The 21966-nt window shown below is 43.6% G+C and overlaps 1 protein-coding gene across 1 annotated transcript in view; it reads left to right on the top strand.

Annotated features, from left to right (window-relative positions):
- Window positions 1-1411: 1411 nt before the first annotated feature.
- RNF11 (ring finger protein 11) overlaps window positions 1412-21966 on the top strand; it is a 32884-nt gene continuing 12329 nt past the window's right edge. Inside the window, exon 1 of the mRNA XM_067301227.1 lies at window positions 1412-1784. Within this exon, the coding sequence (XP_067157328.1) occupies window positions 1662-1784 (123 nt within the window). The 5' untranslated portion in view covers window positions 1412-1661. The remainder of the gene's footprint in view (window positions 1785-21966) is intronic.

Below are 21966 nucleotides of genomic sequence, written 5' to 3' on the forward strand. Positions count from 1 at the left end.
GGCGGAGTCACGTACAGCAGTCATTATTATACAGCGCTGCATTGCACAGACTTTCCATCACGAGTAACCCTCACAATTTGCGCACCATGTTTTTCCTCAGTTTCTTAGCCCAACTAAAAATGTGTTTGAACTCCCTAAATGCCAGTTAATGACTCTTCTATTGTACAGATTTCCTATTGAAGGTGTTTAGGTTATTCATTGATAAGCAGCAACGCAAACCTCCATAACAGGAGTAAAAGGAAATCTTCAGGGAGAAGCTACCTGGGTAATCCGCAGAAAGTCTGCTCCCCGTTCTTCAAGCACGTAAATCCCCGCAGGACCTCGCCGTGCTTTAAAGGCTGCAGGGCCAAACGGATCAGTGCGGCTGCTGGATGCTTGGAGCTGAGATGGAAACTACAGCGCAAACTGGGATCGAAGCAGATCAGCAGAGAATGCTAGGAAATTAAAAAAAATGGCCATGCTACACTGTATTACAGACACTCTGCTTTCTAAATATTCTCATCTGCACCAAACTTGCTTAACTTCAAAAAAATGTTGTAACAAAAGTGGATTTAAAAACGTATTTCGAGGTCTGAATTTGAAAGCCAGTGAGCGATTCTGAAGAACTATCCCAGATGACAAAGCTGGAGAGAATACCAAATGGAAGAAAAACGGATGGAAATGCTTTTCCCTCTGTGCTGGTCTTTACACACACATTAGTGTATTAACGCAGTGAAAGCTGCGGGCATTTACTTTGTTGAAATTTGCATTTAGCATCAGAAAGTGATTAAAACGGGCTTTTACAAAGAAAAACTACAGGAGCTAAGTGCATGGTTTATCTTAGCCTGCGCTCACGTGCAAAGGGCGCGAAGGGCCGCGCTCGCCAGCGCCCGCGCGAAAGCCGGGCCGGGCCGGGCCGGGCCGCCCCGCGTCCCCCCGCAGCGAGCGGCGAGGAGGCGCCGCGGGCCCGTCCTGAGCGGCGGCCCGGGCAGCCACCTTTGCCCTCGCACCACAAAAAAACCCTAAAACAAAACAAGCTACCAAAAAAGGGGCAGGAGCCGCGGCCGGGTCGGGCCGCGCCGCCATGGCCGCGAACAACGCGGCCCGCGGCGCTGCCTGGGGGCGGGGCACGGCGGCGCCCACCATTTTGGGGGTCGCGCTGAGGCGGCTCCCCCGTGGCAGAGGCGGCCGGGTCCCCCCCCGCGGGTGGGTTGGACCGGGCCGGGCGGCCCCGCCGGGCCTGGCGGCGGCTCCCAAGCTGGCCCGGGCGGGGAGGAGCGAGAGGAGGAGCCGGCGCGGCCTGTGCGACAAAGCCCCGTGCGCAGAGCGCGGTGACCAGGAAGCAGAACCGCGCCGGGGCGGGCGGCGGGCGGACCCCACCTGCGCCCCGCTGCCGCCCCCGCGGGCGGGCGGGAGGGAGGGAGGCGAGCGCTGCCCCCTTCGTTCCCTTCCTTTCCCTTCCCCTCCCCCGGAGCGAGGCGGGCGGGAGCCGGCGGGCGGCCGCGCCGCTAAGCCGCTTAGGGCCGCGGCGGGCATGAGCCTCCCCGGCGGGGCGGCTGCCGCTGCGGGCTGCGCGCTGCGGCGCGGGGGCTGAGGCAGCGGGGCCGCCGCTCCGTCCCCGCGGAGGAGGAGGAGAAGGAGGAGAAGCCCCGCTCCGCCGAGGCGGCGGCGGCGGGGGGAAGATGGGGAACTGCCTCAAGTCCCCCACCTCGGATGACATCTCGCTGCTGCACGAGTCGCAGTCGGACAGAGCCAGCTACGGCGATGGCACCGAGCCGGATCAGGAGCCGCCGCCGCCATATCAGGTAGCGGCGGGGGGCCCCGCTCGGGGCGGGAGGGAGGCCGAGGTGAGCCGAGGTGAGCGGCCCCGGCCCCATCTCCCTTCTGCCGGGAGCCAGCTTCGCGCACGTCCTCGGTGCTGCGCTTGGCAGCTACCTGAGCGCCGAGCCTCTCCCTTCCTCCCGGTGCGTCCCCTTGGGGAAGTTTCTTTGTTTCCTTCGGCCTCGCGAATTTGGGCCTTTCGGCAAGTGGGAAACGATTTTATTCATTTATTTACTTATTTTGACGACGCGGGGGCGACTTTAAATTGAGGCGCAAGCCCGTAGGTGACGGGCACAAAGCGAGGCACCGACCCGAACTGAAGCCAGAGGAGAGAGCTGATTATTTTTTTTTTATTTCATTTATTTTTCACTTTTATTTTTTTCCACCCGGCCCTCCGCCTTCATTTGGAGGCGGTCGTGGATTCGGAGCGATTGCGGAGGTCCCCAAGCGTTGGCCCGAGAGGGGAGACGCGGCTCGTGCCGCCTCCTTTGTTGTCCCCGGCGGTGACATCACTGTCTGGGGTCGCTCCTCGCTCCCGCAGGCACCGCGCCGGCCTTTGTCTCCTTGTGCTGTTCCAGCCTCTGCTTTGCTCTCTTGTTTTAGCCCTAACCTCCTCAGAAAGTAACTTTTCTAATGCGGTAGATCCTATTTCCTTCGGCTGCGTGGGATACCAGAAAGGAAACGTTTTCCCATTGTTTTTTTCTGTCTCTGAAAGAATGTGTTAATTTACCTCTTATGACTAATCAGGAAGGTTTAAAAAAAAAAAAATGTTGGGTGTTTTCTTTATAATTTTCTTCACAGCAGAGGATAACATTGATATAGGATTGCGATGCTGTTAATATCGGAAAAGAACTTGTTTTTGACCTCTGTTCGGTGACGACCGCAGAAAGAAGGAAGCTGAACTTGTGGTTGCACTTGTCCGCTCCTTTTCGTCTCCATCCCCGTATATAGAAACGTATATTGCTTTAAACAAACCGTCTAAAATAGATGACTGTACAGCAATAAAAAATGGAAAAAGTAGTCTAAGAAATAAGAGAATTTCAGTGGTACAACTGCACATTTTAATCAAGTTTCAAAAATACTGTACTATCTGAAAGAATAGAATATGTTCCAGAGAAATCTATAAAAATGGCAGGTTGACACACAAATCCTGTAAGGAGACTTGAGAGCTCTTTATTTTCTAGGATGGGAGTCATTCAGTAGTTGCAGAACTGGCATATAATTATCAAAATTGCAGGAAGTATTTAGCTGGGTAGACTTGTAATCTACAAATGCTTTTACAAGTTCCAGAATTACAGCTCTGATAGGAATTTTCTTAAGCATTTAAGAGAAGCTACATATGTAGCAGTCATTGGTGATGCAGTGAAACAACAGTGGTATTTCTTGGCAGTGTGTAGCTGTTTGTTTTGCATGCATGCAAAAGATTAATATTAGAATAAATTTCCCCTTGTGAGGAATTTTTCCTGAATTCTGAGTTATGTCTGTTTAACTCCAATGAATAGAAAGTACTTCATGTCAGATGAAGTTTTTCTTTTTAAAGGATTAGTTATTCTAAGCTAAGCCTAAATCATCCCTCCTGTTTAGGAATGCATCACATTTTTTGTTAAATAAATGTATGAAGTTTGGCTGTGCTATTTGTTGCATATTTATCTGTGATTTCTAATAAGGCTTGTGGAGGGTTGTTTTTCCCTTGGAAACAACCTGTAGGAGTCATGAATCAAGTGTACGCGCTCTGCAGGCCTTCTTGGGTTGATTTCAGTGGTGGATAAGTTGTCTTCCTCAGTGTCTAGGACTCTTCTTATTTTTTCAGATTAAAAACTTCCTGGAAATAAGTGAGGATGATTGACTGATAAAACAGTAGACTGCAAAATAAATGAACTTATAGATGTCTGTTATTGAGTAAGTGTGTTCATACTAAAACCTCCCTTGCTTGAATAAAGCTGTGTAGCATTCAGTGATGCGCGCATAAGAGTTTGGCTGTCTTGAATGGCATTGGCTGCCCTGAAACCTCATATACTGATCTTCACAATTCTTAAATCTTAGGGCTGGGGAGGACAAACCCCGTTCTCTTTAATGTGGCATTTTGTGTAAATCTGCCTCTTATAGGCAAAATTCAAAGCTACGCTTCCCACAGCTGTTGAGCCACGATGCTTTGTGTTAAGAAGTCAACACTACCTACAATATTGTACAGTATTTCACACACTTTGAGGTCAAGGGAAATATGCTACGTTTAAGGGATTTATAATTTTGAATTGTTTTGGGTAGGCCAAACTCTAAAGTTGAAGAGTCCTTTATGCTCCGTTATGATAGCAATAGGTAACTATGCTACTTCAGCTTTCAGGTGACAATGTGATTTCAGTGTTACAAATGGGAATTTAGGTGTTTTATCCTTGTGTGTGATAATTGCTTCTTTCAGTGTTTTAACCAGAATTAGAATATATATGGGAATATATAAGCCTGAGGAAGGAAAGCAAGGAAAAGGCTAAAAAGAGTTTGGAAACTTGCTTGTGGCAACTAGCAGCCTGCACAAGAAACTATGCAATACTGATAGTTTAAAATCTAGCTCCTGAAGCTTGAACCATAAAATGGACATATTTTAGAAGTCAATAAAATCTCTTATGTTTGCTTCTTTGGATTTGCAGCAATGATGTGCCGACTTTCTGAATCGATCTTGGAAGGTGTGCAAACTGAGGGGAGGAAGCTTGTTTGGTAAAGACGCATTTCCGTGCATCTGCCTTCGCAAGTCTTTAAAAATTGCTAGTCCTGCATGTTAGTCCCTTACTCATGCCCGGTTTACTTTGTTTCCAGTCTCTCTTTTCCCCCACCCTCACTTTTAAAGTTTTTTACAGTCCAGGCCTTCGCAGTAGAAGAAATCAGTAAAATTGTTCCTGATACATATATCTCCCCCTGTCTTTTTCTTTCTTTCTTTTTTTTTCCCCATTGTTGTAGACAGGGACTTGTATGTCTCTTGTAACTAATTTTATTTTGGTGTTTAATTTTTTTTTTCTTTCTTCTTCTGATACTTTTGTCCATGGCCATAGTTTTTATTTAGCTAATTACTTTTAACTGCAAAATGCACCTCCAATATTCCTTTCGGAATTGCATGTTGAATTATTTTAATCAGTGCTCTGAGTGCTATTGAACCTGCTCTATTTCCAAAAGTTAGACTGAAAATTGGATTGGCAGTATGGACACACCACGTAATGGAGAGATACAACTTCTGTTCAGAAGCTGTGCCTATACCTATTTGTCTGATACCAATTTCTGTGGCAATAGGGGTTGTATGTTACAGCAGAAAGGCTTCAGAGAAAGCATCTTTCCAAACAGGGATCTGAATAAATGAGAAAGTGGTCCATTGGAGCATCATCCATTCTCTAGTGCATCAAGTTTAAGGGCTAACATGGGAAATGATTAAAAGACAAAAGTAAAAGGGGGGTGGGGAGAAGTGATTTCAAGCGAGGACCAATGTTTTCCTAGAGACACTGATTTTCAGTGCCTCCATTTTAGAACCTGAAACTGTTTGTCTAAGCACTGAGCAAACACAACTCCCTTCCTAACTAGTGAATCTGTGATGAGGAAGGAGTTAGCTTTGGTTTTGTTTTTTCTCAAGTCCTCAAAATTGAGTATGCTTTCAAGTTTATTTTTCTTTTCTGTGTATGACTTCTTTGCCATCTGTTGGCAATATGCCTTCTGCTGCTTTTCCAGACAAGTTGACTGCTTTTTCCAGTTTTTCTCTTGCTTCTAGTAGTTCTTCTCAAAGACTTTATTTTGCAGAACAGATGTGCCAGTTTTTTAATCCTTGTCTTGTATTACTGTTCTTAAATAGTTCCTTAATAGTTGCAGAAAATAATTTCTCAGTTTATTAAATTTTGGAATTTTATACAGTAAACTACCCAATACTTAGGGAGAAAAGATGTAAAAAGTACAACTGTAGTCAAAATACACTGGAATCTCTATTTTATAAAAAGATGCAAACCACTTGCTAAATTAATAAGCTAAAAGCACAAGAAGTAAGTGACGGTCCTTGGTATTCATGCTGAATGCTTGGAAGTATGTTTGAAATTGTGGTATGGATTATAGGCTAATAAGATATTTTACCCCTTTAACTAAGCGGCTCCAAAGCTAGCTGTGGCACTCTGTACCAGCCTCTACATAAAATATTTCAGTGGACCTAGTGTCTTTTTTTATTTGGAGGGATCCATTTAAAACCTTCAGACCTGGAAACTCCTCCGAGTAGACTGCAGGCCTGTGAGATGAGACGAGGGAGATCACACGGGCGAGCTTAAGCCAACGCTGTGCTCCCATGATCTTGAAGAAGCTGTTGGGGACAGCAAGTTTTGAAAGCACAATTTAGGATGTCTCATGGCCTCTCTTAAATTGAGGCTGCCGTAATAGCCTCCTTGGGCCTCCTCTGTTAATTGAGCATCGCTAGTACATGGCGTACGCTCGCCCTGATCCCTCTGTCCTGTCGCGCCTGCTTCCGTCTGCCCTCAGCTCAGGGAGCCGGCGCAGCGCTCGCGCCTGACTGCGCCCTCGTTGCCCCAGGGGTTCCTCTTGCTGGATCCTCAGAGCCCAATGTGGTAGGTGTAGCCCTTGAGCGTTGCTTATCTGAGATGCTGAAAAACTCAATTTAAACAGTCGGAAATTTTCTTGAAGCATTCTGCTACTTTTCTGTTTGAAACTTGTCATCGTGGATGCATATATTAAATTTATTTTGCTCAACAGAGTGACAAAGCTGTTACTATACGCTCCTCACTACTTATGTCATGACTGGAGTAATACTGGTATTCTGATGTTGTCTTCTAAAAGGCGTGGTAATTAACATCATTAAAAATTGCATACCAAAATAATTCTGGTATTGGAGTTGCACTCACTTATAGAAATATCTATAGAGAAATCTGTTGGGCTGTGAATGAGATGGTTTGTCACCGGTGACTGCATGCATCGTTTGAGAACGAACGCTGCAGTCCTGCAGGGTGTCGGAGGTGGCACCGAGTGGCTGTGCAAAGCCAAGGCTGTTCGTATGCGTTGGAGCAGCATAAGAGGAGGAAAGATGTGATGGGAAAATATTACATACAGAAAGCTAGCCATCATTTTATTTAAAAAAAAAAAAAGGCAAACCAACTAGTAGTTTTATGTAAGAGAAGGGAGTATATTAAAAACTGCACGTGCAGGCCTTTTCTCTCCTTGTCCTCCAGGCCTTGCTGATGTGCGTGAATTACAGTTGCATTTGTGGACCTGAACTGAAGTGCTGTTTCAGTGCGCAGTTCCTTATTCGGGGGGGAAACTTGAAAGGCATGCAAAGGAGAGTGTCTCCCCGTTCGGATGTCGCGAGCCTGGTGCGTTCGGGCAATATCGATACGGGTGGAGATCGGCCTCAGCGAGAAGAGAAGGTGACAGAGGAGCTGAAGTTTAGCATTTGTGGCATAGATGAGAAATGGCAGAGTAAGCCAGTGTTGTTTTGTGTTTACTTCTTCTCAAGAATATGATTGCTTAAGCTACCTTATATAAGTTGTTTTCAAAAATGAACAAGTGCTGTAATAACATCCTCTAATAATATCTCTAACTGTGAAAGACCAAGTGCTACATGATAAAGTCACTCCTGATAAATTGTTAGGATACAATTTAGACAGCTGTATTTAGAAAGTATGCAAGTCCTCCGTGTCTTGTGTACATACAGGCATGCATATATATGTACATAAATGGTGCTGTTATAGTAAATTCTTTGTGTGTGCAGAGGGTTATTAAACTGACATTTTTGTGGTTTAATATCTATGTAGGGATATAGATTTTATTTATCCAGACAGTAGTAAAACGTGTATTACGAATTCATTATAAGAACACTCAAGGATATTTGGCTAGTGAACAATATGCCGTGACATTTCTTATTCCTGCCATGTCTGAAGAACTGAGAGAGCTGTCTGGAGAATTTGGTTGCTGCTAATCAATGCTAAACAGAACGTTTCCTGAGGGTGCTGAGTATGACTTCCTTTCTAGATAACAGCGATTAAAAACTGTGCACCTGTATTTCCTGTCTTAATGCGTACTGGTTTCAGCACAGGCCGCCAGGCTGACTGGTGCCCGCTTCCGTTTTGCTCGTGAAACGTCTGATTGGGGAGGAAGGGAATAGAAGAAGAGAAATGTATTAGGAAACCTGCGAATAAAGGATATCATATGGTATCACAAAGTTAGATAACTTTTTTGGCATAGTAATGTTGGAAAATATCCTTTTGTAAACTGGTTTTAAAGAATACTTTTGAATATTGTCTGAATATTGTAATTGTTTGCTATCTTAAATAGACTTTAACCCTGATTTAAATTGGTTATACATAAGAATTAGGCCTGATTAGAGCGAATGTGGTGTGTATGCGAAAGTTTGAGTTCTCTGTGTTAGATTCTTTCTATTATGAACATTAGAGCTGGTTTCTAGATTACTGATTGCTGATTCAACAACTGTGAAAGATCTGTCCCTGACCATGCTGGCCAGAAGGTTTTGCAACAGGAATTTTGAAAAGGAAGAGGAATGTGTATAATATTATTTGACAGAATACTGCTCCCTGTTTTGCATGCAATTCTGCAAGAAATGTCTAAGTTGGGTCAAGATACTATACAAGGTCCATTCCTGTGTGCTTGTGTCACTGTTCACCACCTTAATAAAAGGAAGGAGCAAGGTTTAATGAATGCTTCTGTAGGCCCTGTTAATGTTGCTAGTCAAACTCGTTGCAGAACGTAAGGTTGAGAAACTAAAAATAATGGTAGGTACTTGTGACAGACAGGTATCTTGTGATTTTTATGCTTGTCCTTACTATTTCCTCCTCATAGACATGTGCAGAAATATATTTTGAAGAGTTAATGGTCTGTGGAACAGGCTGAGGCAAATCAGCTGTTGCTTTTCAATGAACTAATGAAACAGTTCCTAAGAGACTGAAGAATTATAAAAGGAGCAGGTTTTTAGGTGCGTCATGGCTGAATTAGAATAAAACCTCTTTGGGGGAGGAAGCCGGAGAGTCACCGTTCTGTGGCTCTGCAAAAAGCAAAGCAGGCTTCAGGCGGGTTTTAGACTGCCAGAAAAATTTGCCCAGACGTCAGAGTCTCAGACGTGGAAGATGTCTCCTGCTTTCTGAAGGTAGGATATGGCTTCGTAGAGGATCCAGGGTCTCTTACCATTCTGCCAGTCCTTGGGAGGCAGCTGCTGCAGGTTGCCGTAGGCAGAACACAGCGGCTACCTGGCCCAACACAGCTAGCGTCGATGCTGGCTGTTCTTGCTGGCTATAACTGGCTGTGGGCTTCAGAAAAGTTGCTTAATTAGGGCTTGATTAGCCCTAGTGCAAGCTATGGTGGTTTTTAGTTCGGTCTTCAGTTTAGTTTATAACTTTTGACAAATCACTTAACTGTGCTTTGGTTTCCTCATCTGTAAAAAGAGGAGCAATAAAGCTTATCTTTACTGCAGACATGCTTAGTAATTTAATTCGTGTTTGTAAAGTGTTCTGTGATAATTTGATTTTAATGAAATAATATTCTTCTGTTATAAAATGAATCTCTGCAGGAATTTATGACAAATCTGCTGTAGACGGGGAGCTTTATCGTAAGAATCTGTTTAAGACAATAGACAATAGTCTCCTAAAATCTGTCTGGAATCTGATAATTTTGTATTTATTTGGCAGCCTGCGTTCAAGATGCCGGATTAGTAGGAAAAAAAGAGGCTGTGGAGATGCAGTAAGAAATCCTTCCTAATCAGGATAATGAGTCTTCATTATCATGGGAGATGCTAGGAATCTTTCAGGCAAGCCAGTCAAAACAATCCTGCCCTCCCCAAAATGTAGGGCCACCTGGTTTTCAGGAAGCCTTTATGTTTCCTGTGTTTACCACCAGTTCAGTTAGGTGCTCAGCAGACATTCCTGGCTGTACTTCTGGGCTTAGGTTACAGAAGCACGGAAAATAAACCAGTTTTATATTTTGAAAAGATAATGGTCTGTGGAATGGACTAAAGCAAATCAACCATGACTCTTCTCTGAACTAATGAAACAATTTCTAGGAGACCAAAGTGTTACAGAGAGTGGTTGTTTTATTTACCAGTCCTCCGCAGGAATCTCTGTAGGCCACTCTGTTTCTCGACAACGAAGAAGAAAGTTGCAAAGCCGGGGCACAAAAGCTGCTCGGCCGCAAGCCCTGAGCAGTGACATGGACAAACAACAGATGCGTGCAGCAACTGGAGGAGAAGATGAAAGCGCCTTCCTTTCAGCCACGGTTGCGTCAGCCAAATCACAACCAGCTGGGTTGTTACACTGGACGTTTCTGCTGATCCATCAGAATGCTTACGCCCGCTCTCCGCTTTGCACACATGCACGCGCACATGAAATCGTGTCAAAGGCGAGTCTGATTCTGAGAGTTCTCATCCCATCTCTGTTTTTAGCCACCGGTTTAGTCTAGGAATGATGTAGACCTGAAATGCCTGGGGGAGGACTGAAACTGTGGGAGGAACGAGAGAAACTGTGACTCAGGAAATTCAGTTCCTCCCTTAGCCCCAGCGTGCGGTGGTGAACGTGCAGACTTTTATCCCTGCAACGGTGGAACCTGTTTCCCTTGATCTTATTTTTTGGACGCTGAAGAGGCCGTTGTCTCCTCTCTCCTGCTTTTTTCCGCACTCGGAGCAATTTGTGTTTCTAGAGGCGTAGGTCAGGAACAGTCCTTGTATTTAGTTCACTGAACTCAAAGGCCAAATACCCATGCAGAGACAACCTCATCCCCAGTCAGAGACAAATCTCAGCTGGCCAACAGTGCCGAGTTTTCCAGAACTTGGAATTGTAGTTAACCCATATGCCATTAGAGCTTGGACTGCTAATAAAAGTCTTGGAAGCATCAAGGAAATGCCTGTTTTATGACTAATAAAGTTTAATAAAGCCCCATGAGCATTCAGTGGTAAGAGAAATTATTCAGTGCTGTTTTGGACAAGAGCGAGGAATCGACTATCCTGCGGCCATCATTAAAACCACTGAATTTGCTCGATACTGTCAGGTTCCAATTTTTGTCATGTCAAAACTGATTGGAAAAAGAAAGGACAGACTAAGGTATGACCCAGAAATAGCTATATATAAGATAGCCATATACTCTTGGACAGCAGTTCTGTAGATGCTCTAAGGTTTCCCTCTAGTCCTCACCACTATCGCTTTATATGGCTCTCCTGATGATTTGTGTACGCAATCTAGCCAGAAGGAAACAGAGCAATACTTATGTGAATAAATAAAGCCAGATAAGATGCATCTTGGTAGTTAAGGATCCAAATCTCTCATGACTCAGTGTGCGAACGCTGCGGAATTGGACAAGGCTTGGTGCTTTTGCCCTTTCTCTTTTAGGGCTGCAGGAGACTTATCCAAGAGATCAAAGTGCATCAGATTCCATTATTCCAATATCTCCGGGACAGTATAATGCATGACTACTCTGGGAGTATGCCTCCGCATCTGACTTTTATTCATCATTGTAATTAAACCCAGGCACAGAGTTTGTTCTGTGCACTGAATGTTAATCACTGCATTTTATTAACGCGCTTGTTGAAATCTGTATTTCAGACATAGTAAAACTTTGCAGGATAGATTAAGACCAATATTTATTTTGCCTGAATTCATTTTCTTTAAAGTTCAGAAAGAGAAGTGATTGCTCTCAGCGTTTGAGCAAAGAGGTGTAAAATTTGCTTGACTACATGGGTACCAAACTGTTAAACTGGTTTGGTCTGTATGGTTGCTTAAGAGAAAGCTTTATGCAGTTGAAACTTCATTTAAAAAAGCTCAGACTGGGAAAGTAATGATCTAATTCAGATTTAGTTAAGACACTGGAATCAAGATCTTAACACTTGTAAACTCTAGTTTGTGCTCTACAGTAGTACTTGCTGAATTGCCATTGCCGGTTCCTGATGTTTTGCAGTAAAAAAACCCCCACTGCATAAGTAGTGTTAGTCTAAGGTCTGTCTTGAGCCACGAAAACTCCTCTGGTGGAGGCACAGGCCTCCGGCTCGCGGCACCCCGGGGGCTGCAGTGGCCGAGCACCTGCCGACTGCTGGGTCAGGGCGCCTGGGTTTGCGCCTTTGCCCGAACCCGCGCGAGATGCTCGGTTGCTCGGCCGCCTTGCCTTTCGCTGGAAGTGGTGCTGGGGCCGTTAATCCACTGGAATGGATTCGTGTGATAGCTGGATTGCTGCTTTTTGTGTGATGCCGCTTTTTAGAAAATCCTTCCAGCCAGCCATCTATAAGAACCAAAAATGAGACACAAAAATCATTTTTGTTTTTTGTTTTTTTTCTTATGTCTGAATTTAGACAAACCTGCTGGAATTTCTGAGAAGTTAAGCTGTATTTCTTTATTTGACTGTGTGAGTAAACTACTGAAAATAAGTTTAACAAAGAATGCCCGTTCCTTTTGTGTATATATAGAGGATTTATTGGTTTGTATGAGATAGTCAGCTGTGCAGAGAAACAGTGTTAAATGTCTAATTAGTTTTATTTTAAAAAAGTCAGAAGAATCTTTTAAAAAAGAAAAAAAACCCAGCCACTTGCACACACAAAAATCTTTATGCTCTGAGTCATCTTTGTTTTCCTTTTTATAGGCTGTATTCTTTCGTTCAGTGAGTAACCTGCATTTTCGCCTCCCAGAAGCAGCAAGATGGCCTAGTTTTAGAGCTTCCTGGGGAAAAGTTCTCTTCACCCTTCATATAGTTTTTCCTGAAGCATCTTTATGTTGTTAAAATTGTCACCTATTCTGAGCTGATAAACTAAGGAGAAAAGAGCTGTAGTTTTATGTTGGGATGGGAATGGAGGGTGTTTTATCTTTTTTTAGCCATTAAGAATTTCTTATGCACATGCCGTTGTCTAGATTCTGCTGTACTCCCGGCTGTAATATCAAGAAATGAGGCCTATTTCTTTCAGCTCAGTATCTTCTTAGTGTGCTGTGGCTGAATAACAACAAATTACCTCTTCATTAAAGAGTGCATCAGATCGAGTGTTCGTGCTGGCAGGAATTTCTGCAGTGGGCTGTGGCTGTGGACTTGGTGCCCTGAGGTCAATATGCACGTCTCTTGAGTCACGTCACCGAGGCTTTTTCTTTCTTTTTAGGAGGTTCCTCTAATAACTGGTGCTGCAGTATTTTTATTGAAAAGCAAGAACTGGGAAAATGGTAGTAACAACTATATAACAGATGCTACCAAACAAGTTGTTCGTGTTGACGGATCAGACAAATGCTGTCATTTCGGAATAAACAGTCACAATACTGTAGTGGGAGAGAAGTTTGTCCATCCCTTTGTCAACATAAGAATAAAAAAAAATATATAAGGGCATTTGTCTGATTCAGTGCATCAGTAACTTGAGCTGTTTGGGCTTCTACAGTGTTTCTAGGAAGAGAGGGGTACTTTCCATGTCGCTAAAGAAAGTGCTCCTGTCTAAGGAAACCAAATACTCCCGTCTTGGGGCCTTTGCTGGGACTTTGCCAATTAAAGACATCGGTGCCCCTGTGTTAGTGTGTATACACCTCAAGCATGTACAGAAATTACAGTTTGTGTTCGTTTAAATTGATTTAATGCTGGATTCTGTTCTACCACTTAAAAATTATAGCTTTGACAGACTGTACTCAGGAGCGAATGCAACGGAGGCCAAAGAAAAGACTCTAGAGCTGACTCCATATTCCATAGAGCATGAGTCTGCAACCAAGCTAAAATACAGCGCGTTGTGATCCGCCTTCCATGCCTCCTTAGTTCTGACTTCAGGAACTCCAATCTAAGTATTTGCTACCGCCAGAATGGATTGTTTCACTTTTTCTTCCTATTTTCCGTTTCCAGCCACGTGCTCCACCATCTCTTCACACCAGCTTTGGTTCTCATCTGATCCCTCAGAGAGTCAGTTTGTACCATTAAGGTGTCTGAAATGGGCTCTCGCTCTCTCTTTCTCTCTCTTTTCCTCCTGTCCACTTAGTGAACTGAACTGCTTCGTGGTGGGGCAGTGAGCTGGTGCGGACAGGCGTCAGAGCACGTTGTGGGAGCATGGGAGAAGGAAGAGGAGGAAACTACCTCTTTGGAAGCACTGAACCATTAGAAGAGCTGATTGGACTTAGCTGTGCTCTTTGCAATCTCTATATTCCATTTTAACTTTGACATCTCTAGAAAAGTCTAGCAATGCCAGATATTAGACATGTGCTGTTGTCACAAAGCATTACGGGATTTTTGGCTTCTCCATGTTGTGGTTAAGAATATACTTGGACTTAACTACATACCAGAGCATGCACAGAATTAATGCTTGATATTTGGGTGATAAATGCGTTTGGGAATGGTCTGCATAAGAAATGCAATCTAAACTTGCTATTTTGGACATCAGTGGGGCAGTGATTGCAATTCAAGGGATCAGGCCACTTCAGGACAAATCTCCAATATAGACAAAGCCTCAATTTCATTCTGTTTTTTCAATAGTGATCTTACTGGAAAAAAGAAAGAAAAAAGGATCCCCCCAAAACATAATGAAAGAATATAAATCTGTCTACTACAACTGTCATTAAAGAAGCTTCAGTGCTTTTCCTCCCTTTTTTTTCCTAGGGAAATTCATTAATGTTACCTAATGGTTCATAAGCATATGCGGTAAGTAGAGGAATCGGTGAAGGCTTTCCCAGCCCGTTCACGTTGTGCAGCAGACTGTGATATCCCTAGGGACAGAGCTGATTACAGCAACACCATTCATTTGCACCGTGGGGTGCTGCTGTGCCTCTGTCCTCGCCCAGGCCTTCCAGTTACTGCTCTGTGGATGGTTTCCAAAGTCTGAATATAGCTTGGCCAGCCTTGTCAGTACTGCTAAAAGTTTGATTACCTTTGTCCATATGTATGTGAGTGCTGCCAGGGTGTGTGGCTTTTCATAAAGTAACCTCCTTGATGTCTAAAACGTTCAGCTTTTGCTGTCGCATAGTTTCCTAATTCTAAACTAGGCACCTTAATTTAGCCACACAATTTAATATGTTATGACTCTTTATTCTAGTTTGGTGTTTCTCAGGAGAGTCCACTGGTTTCCTATTGAAGCCGGTCTTAGTTAATGCAAATGGAGGGATGAAATCCTGTTTCAAGAAACGAACTTGAGAAGGAAGGAAATCTTGCCGCTTTCTCATGCGTCTGCTTACGCGGTGTTACCAGCTCGTGTAAGTTTGACAGTAAAGCTGCTCTCTTACACGGACCAAACCTCCTTGCTCAGTATCTTTCTGTTTAGTTTTTCTGAGTTCATAACTAGTAACACTGAACATGGGCAGTAAATACCATCTTTATGGCTTTTGGGGATCTCGTGAGCTAAGTTGGGTCAGGCTTAATTTTTGGCTTAGACCTGCAAAAAAAGCCCCAAAGCTGCCGGCGCCTGGGTCGCCGCGTCAGTGAGGGGCGCGCTGCCTTGTCGGTCACCGCTAGGCAATCCGCTCGGCATATCGCTAGGGCCGGGCAGCACTGCGACGCTGTAGACACTGTTTTCTGAATGAGACCGCTCGCTGCCACCAAGATTTCCGTGCTTTATTTCACAAAACGTGCTGGCCAGGTTTCAGTCTGAATACAGTAACACATTGCAGCCAGGCAGAATATAACTATTTAAATCAGACCAGTAGCGATTACCCTTTCTCCCTTAAAAAGACTTAGGTAGCACAACCAAACTAAAAATAAGATTTTTTTTTTTTTTAATTCTAGCTGCAGAATGATTACCATGTTCCAGCAGTACAGTGGCTGCATATCAATGTAGACTATAATAATCCCCCATAGACTTTTTCATTGAAGACCTTAGGTTTTGCTTGCCACAGGCCAAATCCTCGCCTGTGGTGCAGCTGCCTAGTGCTACTCAAGCAACATTATCGGGTTTGCAAAACTGGAGATTTCCTTATGCAGTAAAATTTCTAGCTAGCGTACAGGCAGCAGAATAAGCTTTATAAAGGTCTCTTCTCAGCCCTGCCGTTGCTCTTACTTCTACGCACGAGGCGTGCTGCAGGGAAAGGGGGTTTGGCCAGAAACCTGTGTGCTTCAGCCGTAGGTGTTTTGCGCCAGCGGGCTACTGAGAACCAGCAGCGATTAAACCAGGTTACGTCTAGGATTGCGCTGTCTTTCTGCCACAGGGAGGAGCGGAGGTGTAATGACTTTCATGTCCTTTCGAACGCCAGGCTTGTACAATGCTGAGCATGAATGTATCAAAAGCATAAAAAGCATGTAGGCCTTTACATTTTGTATGACAGCTGAAATACAAACATAATCCTTTAAAAATACCTTTATATTACTTTTTATGGCAGAGAAGTCATTAATGAGTTTCGATATAAAATATTACATTATAGAACCAATAAAGGAGAATAATTGGAGTAGATGTAATGAGAAATTGTAAGAACTGAGTGATGAACAAAACATAGTAATTGTCATAAACCAGACTGACTGTGCACTGCAAGTCCATGCCTGGAACTAGGTCCTAAAATCTCTTCCTCAGCAGTTGTCCTGAACTGTGAATCCGTATATTTCCAGAATTGTTAATGCAAAAAAGTTTTGTCCAAGAACTTTGTTTTTCTTTTAAAGCAGTTTTTGTTAGTGTCTTAAACTTCAGGTGGACTCGCTGGTGACAGTGTCTGCAGACATTTACAGTAGCTTCAAAATGTGGCTCAGTTTTAATGAACGTCACCTTCTGTATTTTAGTTAAATGAGCTTTGAGTTAAATATGACAGGTGTTATTGCTAGGGTTTTTTTTCCTGCTTCATAGATGATATTAATTTAGGTAACAGCCACGTTCAGTACAGTATTTGAAATTGTGTGTAGCAAGCGTATGAGCATCTTCTGGACTGTTTCCTGGTGTCTGTGAACAAGGGAATGTGCACATTGGTGAAGGTGATGGTTACACATGTGTTCAATGAAGGTATTTTCTGCAGATAGTATATAATTTTTCACCAGAAGTTGATCAAGTTCTGCCCTTACTGCTCGTAACAGGGATCTCTTTAGATTATCAGAGAACTAAGGCTCAATAAGCTTTTTTACGTTTCTAGGTTATGGCCAGCTTACATCTGTTATTCTTGTACCAAACAGATCTTCAGTTATTTTTCCTTTTCTGATGTTTACTCTCCTGATTTATTTAGAGATCAATCCTATACCCCTTTCAGCCTTTGTTTGTCTAGGCTAACGCTTCTATTTTTATTTTGTTTGTTAGTGGAGAAAAAATTCAAGAAACTTGATTTTCCTGAAAAACAAAGTCTTATCCATAGTCAGTGAAGCTTAATAAATAAATAAAAATTAAAGCAAAGCATATTTTAAGTGATTGAGGAATCACTGACTGACTGCTCAGCATCTTGCAGCATTAAGGCCTGGTGAATTTTGCCATGATGACTGATAATGGAAGTCACAAATAATATTTACTTTAAATCTGCAGAACATGCAGCAGAGAGAGGTCAGGAGGCAAGCACTTTTCCATAAGCTAGTTGTCCTTATCCCCTCTTATTTGAGTAAACGATGCAGTAATATGCTGAAGACCTAATCAGGAACACAGTGTTACATGAACTGATACGGAGTAAACAAAATCAGGACTAGGTCTGTGAGTTATTTTAAGGCTATTTTCTATACAAAGTGTGGCTGAGCAAAGAAATTTTCCTCAATCTGATACACCGGTCTGAAATTGCTCCACAGGGTAACCCAGGACAAAGCAATGCTTAGCCTTTTTCTGCCCCCCTCCAAGGAAACCTCGGCAGCTGACCATCTCCCAAAGTGACCATTTTATTTCTGCTTCTAGTGTCTGATCCAGAACAACAGATGAAAGAAAGAAGAAGGTTTGCTGCTGTGATTTCTGTTCTGCTCTTCACTGCAGGGGAAACCTGCCTATATGAATGGAGGTATCCCAAATAAAGACAAGAATTTAGACTGATGTTATTTATAACCTTGTCTGTTTGGTTTAGAGGTTACTTGGCAAATCTTTTAATGCACCTTTGCTGCCTTCACTTAACTGTACCACTGTGGTGCGGATGGAGATGGAGGTGAACGTTTTTGTGGAGCTTCTGAGGCTTGGAGGAGAGGCACTAAATGCAGTGCCCTTCCTAGCTGGCTTTCTGGCCTCTGAGTCGTTATAATCTGGTGCAGCTGAATCTGTCCAGCTGTTCTCGGAGATGCATTTAACAGAGCTGGCCTTCCAGGAGCCAAACAGCAAGCTTTTGAGGAGATCAAGGTTGCCACCTCATTTGGTATGTATGTTCTTGTTGCATTTAAATGCACAAGGAAAAAATTACAGCCACAGACTTCTCCCTCTTTAGTGTCAAAAATTCAATAAGCCCAACACCAGTAGGAGTGATTGATGTTCAAACACAGGCTCCCAGCAAAGCTTTTAGGCCCAGCTTTGAATTAAGCAAGCAGTGGTTGTGCAAGTTCTGTGATAATGTCGAAAGGGATTTGTGTCTGGAAGTGTTTCAAGAACGCATTACTGACAGGGTTCAGCCTAGCAAATGAGCTTTAAAAAAAGCTATAAAGATTAACTAAAATATTTCTGTAGTAATTGACTGATGATATTTCTGCTTATAAAGAGTTAGTATCCCAGCAAGAAGTTTCCCCTTCCTTTTCTCCTTCTCTTTAAGCCTCATCTACAAGGGAAAAATATCTAGCATTATCATTACCTCTGTAGTTTTGCCATTGTGACTCCCAATGTAAACAGGAATATTCTGGACTAAATGTCATAAACTAAACCTTAAAAAACAAACAAACAAACAACCCCCCCCCAGGGTTTTCTTGATAACTATTTTGCTGTGGCTGTGTGTCTTTTTCTGACACCATAACATGCTGAATACCTCCGTATTTACTATCTTGGAGCTTTCCATCTGTGGCTTAATGTTATTGCATTACAGTATTTCATCATGACTGAGGTTTATTTGCGTTTGTATAAACTGGCAAAATTTATTGTAGTGACAGTGTGGATTGTAGCAGGACATGGTTATTCTGTCCCAAACCTTAAGACTAGTATAAAATATTTCTTTACATCTTCGTAATGCCTCAAAGAGTGCCAGTAACATAACGTCATTAGGCTTTCGCTTCTGATTCTGAGTGGCATCAAAAGCAACGTATGCCTCACCTGCATTAGAGCTGCCCGCGGAGGCAGCACCCGAGTGGCTGCCTCGTACGCCTTTGTGCAGATCGGAGTGTTTGACAGTCACAGGTAAGTCTTGGGAAATCAGTGCTTTCAACCTTAAGTTTCCCTTTTTATTTTACTTTTGTGGTTGCAGTTAAGAATTAAAGCAAACTGCATCATATTTAGCACCATATTAGGTATTCTGGGTTTCCGGTACACTGTCACATAACATGAAAAATCCCTCGTTGCATATGTATGAGCTCAGGCAGTGTTGGATATCTTCAAGTTTTGCAGCTGTTCGCATACGGGTATTTCGGGCTAAAACAGTCCTTTGTCTTCAAACCATTCAGTCCATATGCAGAAAAATGACCTCTCTGTATTCCTCTTAAACAGTTTTCTATTCTTCTGAGATTCTGTAGCAGTACAAGTCCCAGTGCAGGGAAGTACTTAAGTGCATGCTTAAGTCCCATTGAAGTCGATGGGCCCCGAGCACGCGCTCCACTGAATTGGGGCCGCGGCTGCTAGTGGCGCCCCCGTGAGCGCGCCTGGGCTCTGCGAGGACTGCGATGGATTATTTTCAAGGAATCTGTTACAAATGCTTGCTGAATCGAAGGCAGCCTCGTGCCGTCGCTCCCCGTGGACGCGGCGGTGCAGCACGAGCTGCTCCTCTCCGGAGGAGCCTGGTCTAGACGCCAGCCGCAGCCCCCGTTCGCCTTCTCCCTTGCGCTGGTAGCGTTTGGACCTAGTTCAGCTCTCTGTTAAAACTGTCTACTCCGAAAGTGCCTTTGCTGAAACGAACGGAATTATTTTTGGTGTAAAACTAGCACAGGCAAGATCGAAAGGAGAGTGTTTCAAGAAATAACACTGCCTTAAAATATTGATTGGACTGGCAGTTGTTTATGCAGTTAGCGATGGGCATCGTACCGCGTTCATCTGACATAGCTTGTGCCGATGGCACCGGCGACTGAACGTGTTTCACACAACTGGAAAATGATCACGTGCTTTGGGGTGACAGATTTAAAGAAAACAAAACCAGATGTTCACTTAGACACTGAACTGTCTCCATGCACTTAAAACTTTAAAATAAACAAGAAAAATACATTCTGGGAATATTTCACTCACATAACCAATTCCTGCGAGAGCTATGTATGAATTTTCTACCTGTTCTTGGCACAAGGCCTTTCACATGGTAGAAGCGGTTTGACAGTTGAATGAGATCACGCTTGGATTCGTGCCCTGGAAGCTGAAAATGCGGAGTCACTGCTTGTGAGGACAAGCCTCGGCTGGAAAAAATAGAAACATTGCCCTTGTGTGCACTGCTAATATTGCATTGAAAAGTAGAACTTTATAGTGCTTTAATGTGCCGTAATATTTATCTAATCATTCCTTGCTTTTAGATACAGCACTGCTTTTTTTCTTTTTTTTTAAACGCATTTAGCAATAATTGTTATCACGTGGGACATTCCTTTAAGATTAAGAAATGACCATCCGAGATGAGCTGATGGCCTGAAACGGTGCCTGTGGCTATTTGCTCCTGTTGCTCATTAATTCAGAAAAATATTTGAAATAATTGGTGCTATTATTCAATGATACTAAACAAATAGCTGAATCACCTTTTTTTGTGTGTGTTAATGCTCACAAAAGTGGGACATGGAAGTGAATACGTGCCTGTGAGAGGTGACCGTATCCTCACATCCGATGCTCTGGGCTGGGCCTGGGAATTGCTGGTAAATGCAGCCTAGCAGTCCGGGGGGCTGTCAGTGCTACCTGATTTGAGCCCTGTTAACATTGAAGTTTATAGAGCGCACCAACTTCAAAGGAAAAGGCAGAAGAAATCGCAGTTGCCGCATTGATTGCCTGGCGCGGAGCCGAGACTAGGCAGACGGTAGGATGGTCGTAGCAAAGCCAGCGACACGCCGGGCAGCTGCTCGCAGAGATTTTTACTGCATTTAGGAGGCCTAATGTATGGCAGGTGTATTGAGGATGCTTCACATGTCTGTGAAGCTTCACATATCTGTGGCTTTCTGGCAGGGTAATGCAGAAACATGCTTAAAAAAGCTATGGTTAAGCAGTTGCAAAACCCAAGGTTGAAAATATCCTTTCATCAGCCTCAGGAAGCTGCTGGCTGCCTCTGCACGATCCCGGCCCCTGCTGCGTTGCCTAGGTTAAGCTTTTGAGTCATGTACGTTGGTCATAGTGGATGCCCATCGGCTTTGTGTTAAAAATTCAGATGCAATTAAGAAGATAAAAAGGTCTGGATCTGGCTGTAGCATCAAACTGCCAAGGTGTGGCAGCTTCCTGCTTGAGCAAGATTTTTAATTCAAGATGGTTTTGTTAGAAAGGTAATTAAAGTATTTGAAATGAGTACAAAGTTATGATCAAGTAGGCTTAACTGTAACACAGATTGTTGAGTTTTGGAGCAAATCCCGCTGTTGTGGGTTACTTCTGCAACTGCCACGTTCTCAAAGCAGGTGCCACGTACCCGCCATCTCTCTGCTTTAGGCAGTTTGTCTTGCTTTCTGGTTACACAGCCCCCAGTCATCACCTGACTTGTCTGTCTCCTGAAGCTTTCCTGTAGTGCGATGTGGACTGTTTTCCCTTTCTTCCCCCCGCCAAGTCACTTACCCTTAGTAGAGCAGTCTGTTTTCTCTCCTTTCTCCTTGGTTGTGCAGAAGTTTGCACCGTTTGTCAAGGTCCTACCATCTTAAATTGTGATCTGTCTGTCAAGTTTTGCCAAAATTGCGCTCTCCTAAGTTGCCTCTTCTGTTTTTTTTCAGGAGGGCCCTGCACGTCTATAGAAATAACACTTTGTCCCCTTTCAGACCTCTTTTTGATGCTTGCTTCTAACTGGGTGGCCACAGGAGAGTATTTTATATCACTGCATAGGGTAATACCCCAGTCGGCGTTATCGACGGATAATCAGCAGCCGCTGTTGATCTGCCTGTTTTCGTTATCTGTGTTGCTTCTTATCTCAGGCTAAATTGACACATCCCAGAAGGCCTTACGCAAGGGCGACGTTCCGGTTTCAGCTCTGACTGTCGGTGTCTATTTAAGTCCTGTTTTAGCAGCTTGGCGTATTAGGACTTGAATTTGATACTACA

This window comes from Apteryx mantelli, chromosome 8 (assembly GCF_036417845.1).
Source record: "Apteryx mantelli isolate bAptMan1 chromosome 8, bAptMan1.hap1, whole genome shotgun sequence".
NCBI classification, from domain to species: Eukaryota; Metazoa; Chordata; class Aves; order Apterygiformes; family Apterygidae; genus Apteryx; species Apteryx mantelli.